Raw genomic sequence first — 18633 nt, 5'->3', positions numbered from 1 at the left:
GCACAGATCAACCTAAATTTGATGGATAACAAATGTGTTTTAGGTTTTCAAGCACATAACGAGCACAGAGAAATGGAATAAAGTAACCTGCAAAATCATCACTTCCGCTGTCATAGTCCCAAGTCTTTAAGAAGCACCTTGTTTCATGTTATACCAGTGGTTTCATTTCAAGGAATCCCTCGCTAAGAGGATTATAGGTTAGTATTACTATTTAAATCTTTAGAGTTACAATCGTCGGTTCAGTCAACGTCTATATCAGGAAGTTTAAAATTTCCATCCATTCAGAAAGTGAAGGAAAGCACATATCTCCTACACCTAAATGTGGCATAAGTCAGGAAATGAGCTGCAAATGTACTAATTAAAGATAATTTTTAGAAAATAAATGAAAATGTATATAAAAATATACATAAGAGGCAAATAGCCTGGCAATATACATAATCATGTAGGCATTCAAAATAATGTAAGACTTTTTTTTTTATATAACTATCGTGTTTTCAGCTTACTGAAGAAGATAGATGAAAGTGACGTCGGTAGTTTCTGAACGGTAAATAATGGAAAGTTGAAAGGTAGCTCAATGACAATTCTTCAGAAAGTCTTGCAAATTAGAACGTATTACAGGACTTTACAGAAGACAAATCTGTATAATTAATCTGCATTAAGAAAATAATTGTAAGTTAGATTTTCTCTCCATTTATTCCTACAGTCCTTTCTCTTATCAATAACTCAGTTTCATAGCAGTGTTGAAACTGCAGAATAAGAAACAGAATTCATCTGTACATAACATATTCTAACCTATAAACGATGCCAAGAAATCAAGGAAACCCTCCTGTCTGCTTATCAACATGTTGCCCACCTACCTTTTAATCGTCAGTTAGAGAAAACAAACTCCAGCACGAACATGAAAAAATTGCTTTCTTTTCCAACAATCCTCCCAGCAACCACCTGTATTTACAGTTAATGCCAATGCTTCACACAACGCTCACAGATCTTAAACAATACAGTTCATTTACAAGATCTTGCATTACTGTATACACAAATACAGTCAGCCTTGAACTGTCTTCACCTTAAGAAATATTATTCAATTAATACAGAAAGACAAATCTAAAGCTCAAAAATAAGCTTACTGTGTGGCTTTGACAATGTCCCAAGTGCTGTAATCGTCAATGTGGCTTTTTCGTCCAAGAGATTCACTGTATCCATGGTTGTAATGGCTTTGAGGCTTTATTTCCTAAAAAAGAAATTTGTTGTTAGGACACTAAAATCAGCACAGCTAAAAGATCATTTAAGAAAACTGAAATGTAATTGAGTAGTACCCTATACATGCTGTAAATCTACCTGAATCTGGTAGATGACTACTCAAATTTCTTCATTTTGTAACTGACACCAAATTGCAGTCAAGTATCTTCTGTAAGCTAACTACTTGGGAACGGTTAATAATAGTGCCTAGAATCTACTGATACTTCACCAATTCTTCAGCTCAAGTCCCAGCTTCAGAGGTCATTTACGTATATTTCATCAACAGGCCCCTTTTTGATGCAAAACATAAAGAATGGAATTTAATACTTTGCCAGGGCTCCTCAGCACAGAAATAGATGGCATCAGTATGAAGTCCTTTGTAAGATAGCATTCCCTATTTGCTTAATTATTTTGATGAATGGAAACACTTCAACCCTTAACATTTCCCTTGGTGGAATTTACATTAAAATACTGCGCTGACAAATCACTCCGGTAGCAACATTACATTTTTCTTTAAAAGCTGAATGCATATAGAAATTCAGATAAATCAGCTCAGCAAGTTGAAATAGAATGGATTTTATACAGTTTACAGTTTTCTGCACCTTACAAGTAAGGCACATAAATTGTTAGTCTTGGGTAACAATTGTTTAATTCAGCATAGCTGCATAAAATAGGAGAACTAGAACAGCAAGGCATACAGATAGAGTAGTAAGCTCCCTGAAAGTTCAAAAAATGTATTTGAACTGATTTTAATAAAGTGTTATTTCCGTCTTACACCTGTACTTTTATTCAGTTTCCCTTCACAAGTATTTACATGAGCAGAAATTATTTAATATATTTACAAGGAAACATTTTGAAATGCCTTTTGAAAGGTTATTAAAGTTAGTAATTGACGTTTTCTTCATACGAGACAGATTTCTATTTACAAACAAAGCTATCCTGAGCCAAGACAATCACGCTACAACACACCTAACCTTAACAGAAAGATCTGCAGTCTCAAATCTCCACAAACTTCTTGAAAACAAACATTCCCCAGCTAACCTAAGTGACTGAAGATGTATTAGCCCTGGGACATGCTGCTATCAGGATGAGCAGGTCTCCTACTTCATACACTCTCTCATCCCTGCACTTACTTCTGGAAAAGGAAGCATTAGCATCTTCTTACTGCACCCACTGACTGCATCAGGAGTATCACCTTAACAACAAATGACCCCAAACGCAATTACCAAAACAGATTTATTCCTGTTCATAGGCTTTTGTTAAAAAGAATGATTTTCTTCAGTTTCCCTCAGTACTCAGACAACCAGAGAGCATCAATACACGACTGCAACGTTTTCTGTGGTGCTCAATCTTCTCATTGTTTTTCTAAGCCTGAAGACTAACTAGATTAACCACTTAAGCATTGCCAGCCCAGCAGGAAGGCTGCTCTGTTGCCATCTCTACAGGATAAAACCTAAAACTGTAACAGGGCATCTGCTGCCATCCAAATTGCAGGTCACAACCAACTCTCTTACTACCCAAAAGCACTGCTTCATTTTGCATTTTAAGGCAGCAACAGCTTAACCAAACCCACTCCATCCCAGCTACTAGATAAGCCAGCGTGCTCTCTGGAATAAAGCTGCAAAAGGCACCAAAAATGGTATTACAATGAAAACAAAGCAAAACATAATAGCATACTAAATTCATTATTTTGTGCCGTGCAATTTTCTCTTTCTCCTCCTATTAGAAAAAACAGGATTTGTACCAACTCTGTTCTCCTATTACACTATAAAATCACACCAGTATTTTTCAAACAATAACTCTCAGACCTTTAAAATCTAAAGGAAAAATCTAACAGGCAGAGGCCAGAACAAAGGAAATCTGCTATCCTGGAATACCCTGATGAGGAGATATATTTCCTAGAATCACAGAGGCTGGAAGGGACCTCTAGAGACCATCGAGTTCCAGCCCCCTGCACAGCAGGCCCCCTACAGCAGGTGCACATTTCTTAGCCTTCCACAGATACTGAAAAAAGGAAAAAAAAAAAAAAAAAAAAAAAAAAAAAAAAAAAAAAAAAAAAAAAAAAAGCCTGCCATCTTGTTATCCAGCAGGCATTAAAAGCAAACTGAGAAACTGTCTTATATTCAGGCATTTGTGAATTTACTAGGAAACACCATTTCTCTTCAGCTGCTTTTTCCTGAACACTTCCAGCACACAAATCAGGCTTCCCATCCCATGAGGTCAAGAGAGCTGCTCACTTAAAAGTGATGATTATGTCAGTGACCATGAAACCACAGCCTTATGATACCAATGCTTTCACAAAAAGGTTTATAAACATATAGCAAAAGCCTGAATATTAATTATTAATAATGTCATATCTAAAATAATGTGAAAAAAAATGTATTAGCCCCTACTCCCACGTCTACTAGGCACTTAAAATGTTAAGGACACTGTCGTTAGCATTGAAAATTTATCTTCTGATATCCTCTTCTGTACTGTTTTCAACAGGTGAGCCCAAAACCAATGAACATAGACTGTCTCAGTCTACTGAGCACAGCTTCCCTTGGACTTCTACTTTTTCCTCTGGCACTCACTACCAGCCTCAGTCATTGCAGTGGACAGTTTGGTTTCTGCATGTCTCTGCTTACTCAATAGAATCACAGAATGGCCCGGGTTGAAAAGGACCACAGTGATCACCCAGTGTCACCCCCCTGCTATGTGCAGGGTCACCAACCACCAGACCAGGCTGCCCAGAGCCACATCCAGCCTGGCCTTGAATGCCACCACAGCCTCCTTGGGCAACCTGTTCCAGTGTGTCATTAGACTGAACACTAACATCTCAGGAAACTATAAGCTGTTGTATTTAATACCTCAGATTTCCTGGCTTGTGATATTCCAACCTCTGGTCAACAGAAGTCAACTACACTATCTCTGCTTTCGTAAGGGCAATATATAAATGGATCAGGGAGGGAAAAAATAAAGCCTGATTTCAAATAAAGATGTGCTATGTCCTGCTCATCCCTGGTAAAACTGACTACAGTGGTGGTGTACCAGAGATGTGTTTCCCAACACCGGTCACTCAGCAACTACAATAGAAGAAATCGTAAGTCCTAGTATTCAGACATCTATTTTTGGAGGTCAAAAGAAGATTAAAACGCACAAAAACACAGATTATTTCCTTTGACTTGTTGGAAGAGAAAGCTCTGATTAGAAATCCCCCTCTGATACAGTTAAACCATTTTTAAAGGAACAGGAAAAAGCATTAAAACAAGTGAGAAATGATGCCCTGTTTACATTATGCATGTCATAGGCCATTTTGTCTTGTCACTTTCACTGTCATTTCCTTTCACAAACAAAAACAGTTAAAATCCTTGCAATCACTACAGCTGTTTGTTTGTTTTTCAGTGGGGGTGTTTTTTAATTATTTATTTCTAAACATATGACAGACTGAGGGTAAAGTAACAATGTAACAGTTATTTCAAGAAACATTAATTGTATGATGATGATCCACTTAAAAACCACTATCAGCTAACTAACAGATGAAAACATGACTGAAAATTTTATATTTATTTTGCTATCGACTGTCAATAGGTTTCCCATCTCCCACCGTACACAGCCTGAATGCCAGGAAAGCTAAATGCGAGGTGTTAGAAATGAGGCCTGACTTTACTGCCTCCAGATAAGCAGGCTGCAAATGCTACATCTCTACTGCACCCTGTTTTAAGCAGCTGATTCCAAGGTCGACTGGAGCCGAAGGAGCAGCACAGCACTTCTAGAAGAGAAAGGTCAGTGCTCCACCGACCTTCCTGCTGCTCTTGGCCATGCACTCCCTGAGCCCAACTCAGCCAGCCTGGGTCCATCACGTCACCGCCACAATCAGCCAGTGCCACTCTGAGAGGAAAACAGACTCGATTCTGCCGTTCCTTGTTTGATTCCTCCCCTAGGGCAGCACGCTGAATCCGTTTTTGCTGCAGATACACGAGCCACTGGTAAGGGAGAAACAAGAAAAGGCACCAAGAACAGAGTGGCAGCTGCCAATTGTGCATCTGACAAAGCAGTCAGAGACCTGTACACATGTGTTGAAATACTGAAGGACACCAGGCTGACAGGATGAACAGAATGATGCTGCTTCTAAGAACGAGTTGGTCAGCTGGGAAGGATGCAAGAGAAACAGATTTCTGTCTGTTTTATAATTGAACTCGGTTCCCTCATTACTTCTAAGGGGCATTTATTTGAGACAAGCTTCCCACTTCAATGAGTGTCCTCTGACAGCACCCTAATGACTCGCATGCATCTGTGGTTAGCTTGTCATTACTCATTAGTCACAAATTGTGCAGACTGCATGCACAGATACATAAGCAATGAAGGGTAAGGAAAGAATAAGGCAGAGAAAAAAAACAGGGTGCGAGAAAAAAAGGGATCTCCTCTGGAAAACAGGAGCAATAAGCTGGGGAAACAGAAAATAGAGCGAAATATGGAAAACATGGCTAGAAGGGAAGGAAGAGGAGGTGGGGGAGGATGACTCCCAAATACAAGCAATACCAGCATTCCTGCTCACTTTTCATTACCAAGTGCTCCAGCTATGCCAATTTCCCCTCAGTACTTGAATCTTAATCTCTTCCAATTAAAAAAAGCCGAATGAGACATAAGTTTAAAGATAATTCCAAAAACAGTAATCACAGGAAAAAAAAAGTTACGTGTGAAAGAATAAGATGACAAAGATGGAATTGTTCCGATTTGTTTCCTAATTCTCAATTATATTTAGCAGGAGGATATGAATAGGTCAGTATGCCTGTTTGGACATAAGGAAGGGAGGAAAACACTGCTGCTTATAGCTGCTGCATATGGCTCTGGTAGGCATCAGCAGATGGCTAGGGCTGCTTTTCCTTTAACATTATGCAATATTGCTGCAAGGAAGAGATATCATGATCGAAGTCAGCCAGTCAAATTCTGAATGGGAACCAAGTTAACTAACAGACGCTTGGAAAGAAAATACTAACAAGGTCTGAAATAAAAACATAGAAATGGGAGCAGTAAAATACTGCGTGCTATTTCCTGTGTTTTTTAATTGAAAAGAGGAAAAAAACATAACGTTTAGACAGTCAGATATATTTTATATATACATATGTCATATGTGGCTGCAATTGAAAAAATCTTGATAAAATCATAGCCAGCAGCCAGGCATAGTATGTCACGGTAGCTAAATAATAAACCAACTCTTGTACATGTTTACTATATTTAATACAGAATATTGGGAGTTAATACTAATGAATTCCTTCGCCCACATTATATATTCAACTTCTATGTTCTTCATTTGTTAGAATGCATTGGGAAACCTTAGAAGCAACACTCCTCCCACTTTTAAGGGCAGAATCTGTGAAGACCAATGGATTGATACTGACTGCATGTAACACATACAGACTGAACACGCACCCCTTAGCCAGCCTCTCACACGCTAACAGAAAAATACAAAATAATCAAAGCAAATCAATTAATAACAGTACTGAAAAAGATCATGTTGCTGATATAACATTTTTACTGCAAGTCTCTTTTCTAAAGACAGGTGACACTTACTTTCCTTTCCCTGCCCCTTCAGCTAATGCTGCAAGTCACAGAAACTGTGCCTTGATTTCAGTCAGAATCACATCAGCACAGTTTCTTCTTCTCCAGAAACAGTGCTAGCACTGCAGGTGTACAGCTAACCTACCTGCTGACTGACATCCAATGGGAGCCTCACCTTTCTTACATTCATTCACATGAAGACCCAAACAGAAGAACAGCCTGCAGGGCTGTATGGGTTCATCTGCTGCAGGACACAACTACGAGCTGTTTGATTGCTAAGCTGGGGTGATGTGTGCACACACCTTCCATTCAGATAATACATGCCAGAAAACTCTCATCCAAACCAGTCTGCATTGCCCATGAGAGGATGTTCAATGCCACTTTCATTTGAATCTTAACTAGCCACCTAACACCTTAGAAAAAAGCCATCTTTTACTTGGACACACGCAGTGTACAATAGGATTCTCACTGCCCTTCAGAACAGCATTAAATTACACAAAATTCATGTGATGTGACAAAAATTTTCCACTCAATGTCAATTCCATCACCATTTCCTGTTACTTTTCACATTTGACAGCATCTTGTTAAGTCTGTTTCATGGTTTCTTAAATTTACCCTATTTGTATGGATCCTTGGCATGCTCACAGAAAGCAAGATAACTTATGGAAATCCCCAGAGAAGCTAATTACAAAATTAACAAACAATGGAAAAACATTCTGAGGCTAAAATAACATTCTGATTTTATTTTGAAAGCAAGTTACAGTTGAAGATGGCACTTTCTTTAAAAAAAAAAAGTGAGATAAACTGAGCAAAGCCTCATCTCAAACACAACGAAGTTCTGCTGCTGCTGCAGAGTTCCACCTACAAGAACAGCCAGCCATCGTGCGAATGAATAACCCCACACACCCCAATGCAAACCTCTGCTTTTACGTAACAAGGAGCCGGAGCCGCTCAGCCAGAGCCTTTAATCCAACCACTGCACAGAGGTCAGAGATCTGGGGATTTAAGGCACAGCTGGCAACAACTCAGTCTTGTTTGCACAAAGCACAAGTGTCCATCGCCAACCAGCCACCTCCTCATCATTTACTTACAGGTGCTTCTGAATTGAAGATGATTACCTTTTTGTCCACGTCAGCTTCACACAGAGGCTAATCAGAACACCTCCCATTTGCACAGGTTGTGTCACCAGCAAGCATGAAGACAGCCATGTTTACTAGCATTTGAAATGGTTAAAACAATTAAAAGCTTACAGTAATATAATTTAAAATATACTTATCACACTACTATCCATTCAAATGCCTTTAAGTCCTCAAAAAACAGTAAACATGGGCATTACAGCTGGAAAGAATATTGTGGAGAAACGGAAAGAAACAAACAGAAGGAATGCTAACCCGTATTCAAAGATTCAGGCTCGCGAAGCAGGGATCTCCCAGAACAGATCCTTCTCCAGTGGTAGTCAGCCCTTCAATGGGGTCTAGGATTTGCCTACACCTCTGCTCCCACGGCTGACCCAGTCCTTGCCTCAGGTGACCAATCAGTGCTTCAGGCTATGACTCAACAGCTCCCATACAAGAGGTTTATTGACAGTACAGAAATACTTAGGTACCCCATACCAATAACCAGCTCCAATTGCAGGTATGTACACAAGTTATTTACTTATTAAGAGAAGTGTGAGTTAAAATGCTTGGTTACATTACTTACAGGTCTAAGGAACTATCTGAATAGCATAAATATCCCACATTCTGTGGTATTTTCTAATTGTACGTTTTTCCTATTTCCTTTTACAGGTGAGCGTATTTCAAATAAATGAGTTTACTGTCATTTTAAGTTATTAAAACGAAATGTCTTTGCCATTCAGCAGCAGAAGCTTATCTAATAAAGTATTCAGCATGAAACCAAAACATCACCAGTTAAACCCAACAAAAGAAGTGTGCTGGAGAGAAGGCTGTTCAATCAGAATTAAAAAAAAAAAAAAAACAGTTTATATCCTAGGAAAGTGAATAAAAACAGGCAAAATATAACTGCTGAGTGCTAGAAAATATTAAATTGACTACATGCTCTACTCTAAATGATATTTTTTCTTAGCAGTGGGAAATGCAAAGCCTTTCAGTAGCAATAACCACCAGAAGCAGTGGTGCCACAGGAGGTTGGCCAGGTTGGGCCACAGACAGATGCATGCTGAAATCTTCATCCCAAACTTGACTCTTTGAAGCTCCTTTCTGATCCCAGCTGTATTTATGCACTTACAGGACTTCATATCAATAACCAGAGATTCTCATAAATACATGGCAATAAAACGTTCAAAAGAGTAAGGATGTCCTGAGCTATCAATTTCTTTATACTGTTTATCAAATCACATAATTGCCTTAAAAATCGCAATAACTACAGATACTCACAGCTCAAAGTCCACTGACATTATTACCAGCTCTAACTCCTTTCCTCCTCCTACCAAGGTAAATCCATACAGCTTCTGCCTTACTTTCTACTAACACACGCCTCCATCTTCCTTGGCTTTCTTTTCAAAGAGTTTTGTTTTGTATTCTCATCCACGACCAGAACATTTTAACAGAAACAAAATTACATTTTTCCAAGTAATTTAAACATATCCGGGTCTCAAGAGCATGAGAGCTTGCAGACCTCACAACATACATCAAACACACCCCAGAGACGCAGCATTAGTATTTAGCTATTGTGAGAGTAACTTAAAACCGACAAAAAATTTTCCTTTTTTACCCACCAAGATCAAATTTCATAAATGCACTTAAGCACACATGCAGCTGAATCCTGACACTCAACTACTTAGAGAAAAACAACTCATTAAAATTCCCTGAAAGGAGCAATCAGAAGATTCTTTAGACTCTTTTAGCCTAGATATCAGGAAGAAATTCTTTACTGTGAGTGTGTTGAGACACTGGAACAGGTTGCCTGGAGAGTTTGTGGATGCCCCTCCCCGCAGGCATTCAAGGGAGGCTGGATGGGGCTGTGAGCAACCTGGTCTAGAGAGAGGTGTCCCTGCCCATAGCAGGGGGTTGGAATTAGGTGATCTTAAAGGTCCCTTCCAACCCAAACCATTCTATGATTCTGATTCTTTATTAAACTCTCCTACCATTACATTATCAAAAATAATTATAAAAAAAAAAAGCATACTGAAAGCTCTGTCTTATTCAACAAGCTGCCAAGGCACAGACATCAAATGTAAGTGATGCCACTTAGTGAGTTTGTAACTAACTCATCTCTGAGAAACAGGGAAAAATTAAATCAAGGATTACCAAACTGGCAAGCAAGCATTACAGAACCAGCCATGTGTCTGGCTGTGAACCCTTTCTTTTCTCTTTAGCACATATCAGAAAACAACAACAAAAAAACCATCAGTACAGCATGCAGTAAGCTCTCATGGAAAACTTCAATTGGCCAATCCTCACTCAGCAAAAAGACCTTCAGACCAATGGCTCTGTAACTTCTCATTCCCACTTACAACAAGCACAGGCCAGTTCACCTCCTTGAAGCAAGAAGCACAGGAAAGGTACCCGCAGCCCAGTAGGTGGCCAAAGGTCAGGTATTGTAACAGTTCAACAAATCTGTGGTGTGCTGCTGTGTGAGAGCAGTCTCACTAACTCCTCACCTTCCAAATTGGTCACACCCCTCTTCCTTCATACTTCCATCAGTACTGAAGCACATCTCACCCTTCCAGTACTTGAAGGAAGCATATAAACAGGAAAGGGAATGGCTGTTTACGAGGGTGGGTAGCGATAGGATAAGGGGGAATGGCTTTAAACTGAGACAGAGGAGGTTCAGGTTAGGTATTAGGAGGAATTTTTTCATTCAGAGGTTGGTGATGCACTGGAACAGGTTGCCCAAGGAGGTTGTGGATGCCCCCATCCCTGCAGGCATTCAGGGCCAGGCGGGATGTGGCTCTGGGTAGCCTGGTTTGGTGGTTGGTGACGCTGCACATAGCAGGGGAGGTTGGAACTAGATGATCATTGTGGTTCTTTTCAACCCAGGCCATTCTATGATTCTACAATAACCAGGACTAGTGAACTCACATTGTTTTTCATTTTTGTTTTAAACTGTATGGGACTAAACCTCTCTCAATTTACTTCCCAGAACTAGTTCATTCTATGATAAGTCAAAGACACAGAGGAATGCAGCCAGAAGTGTTTAAAGGCAAGCTTAAGTCCAGCTAAAATATTGCCCTGCCACCAGATGGGGTGCTATCACTCATAGTCCCGGTCATCCATTCTCCACCAGCCCTCCCTCTCCCTACCAGCTCTCCCAACAGCGCAGTCAGATCAGACCACAGACCCACAAAGCAATCTGTGTCCCAGCTCACCTACTGACCACACACTGCAAGAGGAAGAATGAGGGACTGCGTTTGGATTGCTCCGCGCTTTGGATCAGCTTAAGCACAGTACAGCAACATAGGGGCTTTCAAGGCACACTTTGCTGTCTCTCCTTGAGTCATCTTCCTCTGGATGTGACACAAGCAGCCATCCGAGCTGACCACCGCCTCTCTCCACTCTCCAGTTTTGGTACCTCCCTCCTGAACAGAGTGTTGTAGTAGGTACCTTAGGAGCATAGGAAGGAATTACTACATCTCAAGATTGTATGAGACAAATAGTAATCTAACGTTGCATCACACAGCAGGCCTGGGGGTACGGTTTAGACAGACTCCCTCTCTGACATGAGAAGTTTTTTGAGCAGTCTCCTTTCTAACAGACTCCAGAGTCTTGCTCAACTACAGGGATGCTATAGAAGTTGAATTCTTATTTCATACAATCTTTGAAAAGCAGCATGGAATAGAGCACACACTGATGCTGCCATGTTTAGATGTCAATGACAGCATTAGCTAGTTTTTAAGCAACCAGCAAACCTTTTAAGCATTTTCTTCCTTATTCCCTTAAACTAAACTTCTGAGAAGTCAGTGTTACCCTTCTCCCTAATTTTTATGCCCCTCTGATTTCCTGAGCAGAAGGGTACACAGACACAGTGAGATACATGTAATCAGGGAGACTAAGAGTGTGTGCAACACACAAAGACAAATGGAGTCAACACAAAAATGTTGCTTATATATTAAAAGCTAGATCAATGAGCTTTATTGCTCATTTTGTGAGTACTATAGACTGTCCTTAACTGTGCGGGCCAAAAGAAGGCTGTTCAACAGCTCATACATATTTTTAAAGCTTCCATGGAACGCCAATGTGAAAACACTTAAATGGCACTAAGCAGTTTACAGAGTTCGTATTTTGATCCCACTCTTCTTCACGTTTCCTTACAGCCCTGGAACAAACAACTTACAGACAGGTTTCGATGGTGAGCAAAAGAAGTGATAACAAACTAGTCAGAAATCATCTGCACAAGCTTCCAACAAGACTGCTACAATGGCCTATAAAACCAAGCGAGAACATGAAGACGTTTTACAGCTGCACCTGGCCCCATGCAAATACCAGAAAAGTGCTCTGTTCTCAAACCCACTGCTGCTCCAGAGTCCACTACCAGACCATTCTAAGAACAAACTACGAGAACTGTTAAAGAAGGAGGGAAAAAAACACCTATATCTTAACAAGATACTCAGATTCAGTATGACTGTAGACCATAATTGCAATTAAGGATCTGATAATCATCAGATTATTAACTACATACAGATAGATCTGTGTTTGGACAGATATAACTCAAGACCAAATGATCTGAAATAAATTTAATTTATTCTAAAGGCGGGTTTAAGTATTTAAACAGAATAATTAAATTTAGGGGCAACTTGCCCAGCTATACCGTAATAACTATTACTGTAAAACTGTGTTTATTTTCTTCTTCACAGTAGAAGCAGTATCCTGGTTATAAAAAGAATTTTTTTCTTAAAGAAAACCTTTCAATGGTCATGTTAGAAGGTCATATTAGATTTTCAGTCCCTTCAGGCCTCATAGTCTATGAGCCAACTGTGACACATTAAATAAGACAAGACTAATTTCAATATTAAGCATGCTAACTTGCCTGAGACTTCATGGTTCCATTTTCTTTCTAAAACTATCCCAATAAATAATAACTGGTCTTAATAAGATCACAAATAGATGTTTAGCTCCCAGAGAGTCCCTCACTAAATTAAGGAATAATTTCCACTCATTTACAGGACAAGCAAGGACAATGTGCACGCCAGCACAGCCTCAATGACATTAACCAAACCTCACTGCGAATAGACTCGGACTGTGAAAATCGTGTATTTCCTAAGATGGAAAAAAGGAGAGCCAAAGTTAGCTGCAGTAGGTTTACCCACCTCCGTGCTTCTGACTTCCTACATTGTTACATACCACAGAGATAGAAACAAAACAAAAACTAAGCTAAACATAACAGGCTTCCAACTGGGATAATATCTATCAGAACACACAACTCTTACAATCTTCTTTCAACTTCGCAGGAAGATTTATCTCTGACTTCAGATTAAACAACAAATAATCTAAATTCACAGCCAAAACTTTTCCAGTGCCAAAGGAATTTGGTAATACTTGACAACTTCCACCTCTCTCACACACATCCAACACGACCCAACAAAGCTGGAGAGCACATGACATAGCAGTAACAAAGCAGAGCTTCCTCTCCATCAGTTGAGAACAGGTACAGCCCTGGACAGCTGAAATACCTTTGGCAGTTCAGGCAGTATCAGCTCGCACACTAAGAATATTTTGCAAACAAAGAGAAGGAATGATAAAAACAAAAGCCATTTTCTAAATTCCCTCGCAGTTCCTTTATTTCAAGCCTATCACTACCTACTACAGAACCATCAGGGTTCCAAGAACCATCAGAAGTTCCAAGGAATTTAAGGTCAGAAGGACTACTACAATCATTTAGTACAAACAGCACAACCACTCCCATACTACAGCTACGGGCACAGCTGGAAGTTGAGCTGCTTGCCACTGTTACTGCCATATGTAATGCGAACACTGAAAGGTGGAGGCAAACCAGCAGGGCCTGCTCCAACCATATATGTGCTGACCAGGGTGCTCTGCACACATCCCATTCCTTAGAGAAGAGCTCTCACAGCCCAGGACAGCTGATGGCCTCTGCACCCCCCAGCACCACGCTGAAGGATGCATGGGTATGAAAGCACGGACACATCATTCAGAGAACCTGCACCAGCCCATCGTGGTACAGCTCCTTTATAGCCACAGATCTGAAACACCAGTTATTCATGTACCAAATTCAAAGACTACATTTGGTCTCCAGAAAGGCATGCAAACTTGAGCTGAAAGCATCAAGAGATGGATAATCCACCGTTTTCTTTCTTGCTTTGTCACTCACCCTGTTTACCACTTGTGCCTTTCAGTTTGATCCCATCCGTTTTCACTTTCCAGCCACCTGATCTTATTAAGTATATACTAACCACTGCATCTCACTAAGCGTGCTGTGCAGAAGTCACTTCTCACTATTTCTAGTAGCACGAACAGTTTTTCCAACTCTTCCACCATAACGCAATACTAAAACCATTTTTAAACTTCTCCACAGTTTCCAAAGCCTAACAATGACTTTTAAGAAATCACATCTTCTGTGCAGCACTTCGTTTATTATTACATGCTTAGCCAAAAAACACCTTCTTGTTCCTGATCAGTAAACCACCTTTAAAACTAATTATGGAACAGACTGCTCTGCTTGTTCATATTTACATCCACCTGGTTATAGAACCACCTACAGCCCCGTGCCCACGCTCCTCACCTTCAATGTGCGATTTAGAACATGGCTGCACAAAGATGGACTTTGCTTGAACATGAGTTCTAGATGGGTTTGTGTCATTGTTTTGTCCTCACTGCCTAATATCTGCCTGCCCTGTTCATCTGCAAGTTGTATTAGTGATAGTTTTGTAATTCCTCCCAAATTATTCATAAAAGTGTCCTTAGTCTAGTAGATTTGTTCCCATAAGACTTTCAGGAACAGTTCCCTCCATTCAACCACTTCTGAAAGCTACAGTTAGCCAGCCAACTCCATCCATTTATTATTGCTATAGGACCATGTAATGCTCATACAATGCAAAGTGGATGTTAATTATTGTACTTTGTGGAAAAAAAAATGTTTATATGCTTTACTGCATTATTGGTCTTATAACTATGTTAGCGGAAGAGTAGGATCTAGCAGGGTCTGTGATAATAGGACAAGAGGAACTGGGCCATTTTAGGTTGGTTGTAAGGAAAAAGTCTTTTACAGCGAGGGTGGTGGGGCACTGGAACAGGTTGCCCAGAGAGGTGGTGGAAGCCCCATCCCTGGAAACACTCAAGGTCAGACTGGATGGGGCTCTGAGCAATCTGATCTAGCTGTAGGGATCCCTCTTCACTGCAAGGGAGTTGGACTAGACAGCCTTTAAAGGTCCCTTCCACCTCAAACAATTCTATGATTCTACACTGCAACACTGATCTGAACTTTGATTATTAAAAAAAGAGAGAGGATGTCCCTTGAAATAAGTTTTCCTGATAAAAATCAGGCTACCTTTCAAGTGAAGGAGGAAGACTCACAATGACAGTGTACAATCAACAAATATACAATGGTGTGGTTAGGTTGGTATCTTCAGATCATATAGCTAGAAAGATTATGACAGTGGAAAGGGATAATCGAAAATAAATGAAAATGTTCATTGTGTCCTGGGCTCCCATGAAAACTCCAAAGGGAGTGATCTCCAGAAAGAGATCCTCCCTCTGTGGCAGTGAGTCCTTAAATGGGGTCTAGGAGAGGTGCAGCCAGGCTCCACCCCATCCAGCTGAACTGCCTTCACCTGCGTTTCTGTGGCTGACTCAGTGCTCACCTCAGGCGATCAATCAGAAGTTCAGGCCATGATTCAACAGTTCCTATATACACAGTCACAAGATACCCTCCCCATTCCAACACCCACATCACCTCCCGTAAAAAAACCCTACACCCACATAAAAAGCCATCCCATCACTAGTAGTCAGACTTTCAGAGTTTTTACCCCTTCTTAACAAAAAATGATTGGAGTCACTTTCTGCTGTTCCTTTCACAAATAAATAAATCTTTCAGCACTTGAGTATTTAACTAATTTTTATTTCTAAGACATCTTTCCTACATCATTTGCAGACAGCGTCCAAAAGCACCTCACAGGAAAATGCAAAACTATTTGCATAAAAACACTTCCCTCTTCAGAAAAGTTCCTTAAACTTAGAAAGTAGTATAAATTAACAAAAAAAAAAAAAAAAAGGAACAACAAAAAAAGAGAATTTAAAAGCACAAAAAGATATCCGAAAACGATGCATGACACTGAGATTAACACTAGCATGAAACATGAGAAACTGGGAAAGGTTATGACAGTCCTATAAAAAGCATCATTTGCTGTGTATACAAATGTAAGAACAGATTATGTGCTCCAACGTCACCACTTACATAAGGATATGGTGCTACTTTCTTAAAAAGTGGAAGTCACTGAGTACAAAGGCATCTAAACCTCAGAGGAAAAAAAACACAGATGGTACTATGTTGTTTCACTGAGCAGGTCTGCAACAAATACAGCCCTATGATGGTACAGAATCCTCAAGTCTTTAATAAAACACTCCAGAAACACACTTTAAACAGCCATCACCACCAACATTAAAAGCATCCTCCTCTTTGAGAGCTTATCTGCATAAAGGAATTTTAAGGACTAAGTGAACACCCACTGAAATCTATGTAAACACTCTTCTTCAGTGCTGTCAGATACTCAGTCATTATAGTCAGATGCTCAGCATTTCCAAACAGATCCATCTATAAAAACCTCAAGACTAGTGGTATTTACTGCACATTAACAAATCAGGGCTGGTGCTGTGGTATACAGTATGTTAGATTAAACTTCCTCATCTATTGTAAATATATTCCTTCAATGTATAAAGTTAAATATCACATTCTACCAGATCACCTCACCCAGGATTTTCCATCAGCTTACATTAAGACACTTCTTGACTATGCAGGCCTTACTCAAAGACAATTTATTGAATACTAATTTTCAGTCTTTAAAAAAAATATGAGGTTTTCTAACAGTCTGTATGTGTTTGTTACTACATTTTATAGCTTTCATCCTGCCCTCTAAGTTTTCAACAAGTTCAGAGCATCTTCTTCCAAATATAGATATCGGTTTGGATGGTTACTGTCAACTGCTGTCACTTCTGAAAAGCATGAAAAGAGAGTATTTCTCCTGCTACTCTACAGAAACACATAGCACCAGTCTTTGGACATCACTTAAAATAAATTTTAAGAAACCATCAAGCCATGTTAGGGGTGCATGCATCAACATTCAAATAGACTGCTCTATTTCAAAGTCTTAAGTACGCACAGTTTGGAGAGGCAGAGAAGAGCGGGTAGGATACACAGCCATATACAGATGCCTATAGAGCCCCTTCAGTCATCAACAAAAACAGAAGTGCCTTTAAGATGTTGTTTATGAAAAAAAGAGTGCCATCTGTTTAGCAGAAAGTGGAGGCAAGCATATGCACTCGTCTTTTTCGTAGGCTGGAAAATTAGACTGAGGACGGTAGGGACTATCAGGTAAGAAGCTCGCATATAAGGCTTTACAAACTGTTCAAAATACCCTTCGAAACAATCACAGCAGTCCTCAAGAGAGCACAGATGCTGCTGACAAAGGCAGGTGGCACAAAGGAGAAGAAAAACACGACACGAAACGACCTCTGCACGTTACCTGTCAGCACTGCTCCCACCGCCCGGCCGACACACCGAGCACGGTACGCAGCCGGCTCCTGAATAAGCCCACGCACCGGCGGCTGGATGGGAGCAGAGCGGCGCGCAGGCAGCGCACGGAGCCAGAGGAAGCGTCCGTTCCGCCCCCGGAGCGCTTCCCTCGGGTCGGCGGGGCCGGGCGGGCTGCGCGGGGCGGCGCCGGAGAGAGAGGTTCGGTCGCAGCGGGCCGGGGGCGGCCGGGCCTCGCTCCCCTCCTCGGCCCGGTTCCGCGCAGGACCCGCTGCGCGCCGCGCGCCCCGCTCTCCGCCACACGCACAGCGGCATCCGCGCCCTCCTCCGCCCGGCCCGCCCCATCCCGCCCCGCCGCGCACACCCAGGCCGGGAGCGGGGGGCGGCGGCGCACCTCCCGCGCCCCGCCCGCCTCGCCTACCCGCGGCGCCGAGCACCGCTCCCGCCGCGCCCCGAACCCGCGCCCCGCCGCCGCGTCCGGCGGGCCCGGCCTCACCTCGGGGTGCAGGATGGGGACGCAGCCCGCTTCTTTCTCATACTCGTCCAGCGGCGCCGCCATCTTGGTGCGAGCCGCCCGCCCGCTGCATGCCGGGTACTGCGCGCGCGCGGCCCCCCGCGCCCCCGGCGGCGGCTGAGGGGAGGAGGCGGGGCCGCGCGGAGGCGGGATGCGCTGCGCCGCGCCGCGCTGCGGGGGCGTGCGGGGCGGGAGCGCGGCCTGAGGCCGCAGGCCTCGGCTGTGGCCGGTGGGCTTCTGCTCGGCGTCAGGCGTCGGGGCCAGCCTGTGGTGTTTTGTTTGTGTGTTTAGTTTTGTGGTTTTTTTCATATTTTGAAATAAATATTCTTCCGTTGTTTTAATGGCCATAGTATGAGTGTGTGGTGCTCGTGACAGCCGTTCCCTGCGGTGCTTCTCGCATCTCACTCCCACCAGGCCCCTGCTTTGCCCCACAGCCTGCCCGGATGTGGCAGTGCTCACTGCCTGCTCTCCCACGCTCTGCAGACCTTGCCCATATGTGCAAGTGCCCACCGGGCACCAAAAGGTCCTCCAATGCAATCCTTAAAATCACTCAGTGACCATACAGGCTCAAAGCAGCCACTCCATGGACCGAACTGCCAGCGGGTTCAAAGCCTGCGGTGAGGAACTCTGGTGTGCTGTCCTTTAGGCTGCCTGCCTTAAGGCCTGCCCCAGTGGCT

At 42.0% G+C, this 18633-nt stretch overlaps 1 protein-coding gene across 1 annotated transcript in view; it reads right to left on the bottom strand.

The window, feature by feature from the left end:
• Positions 1-18094, bottom strand: part of ZDHHC17 (zDHHC palmitoyltransferase 17) — a 73505-nt gene extending 55411 nt beyond the window's left edge. Inside the window, exons 1-2 of the mRNA XM_085221623.1 lie at positions 17939-18094; positions 1125-1228 (exon numbers count right to left, since the gene is read on the bottom strand). Coding sequence (XP_085077749.1) covers positions 1125-1228; positions 17939-18001 — 167 coding nt within the window. The 5' untranslated portion in view covers positions 18002-18094. The remainder of the gene's footprint in view (positions 1-1124; positions 1229-17938) is intronic.
• Positions 18095-18633: the final 539 nt, after the last annotated feature.

Source organism: Meleagris gallopavo, chromosome 1 (genome assembly GCF_905368555.1).
Source record: "Meleagris gallopavo chromosome 1, MGAL_WU_HG_1.1, whole genome shotgun sequence".
In the NCBI taxonomy this organism is placed as follows: domain Eukaryota; kingdom Metazoa; phylum Chordata; class Aves; order Galliformes; family Phasianidae; genus Meleagris; species Meleagris gallopavo.
The sequence above is the reverse complement of the archived record's forward strand: the minus strand, read 5'-3'. Positions and strand labels throughout refer to the sequence as shown.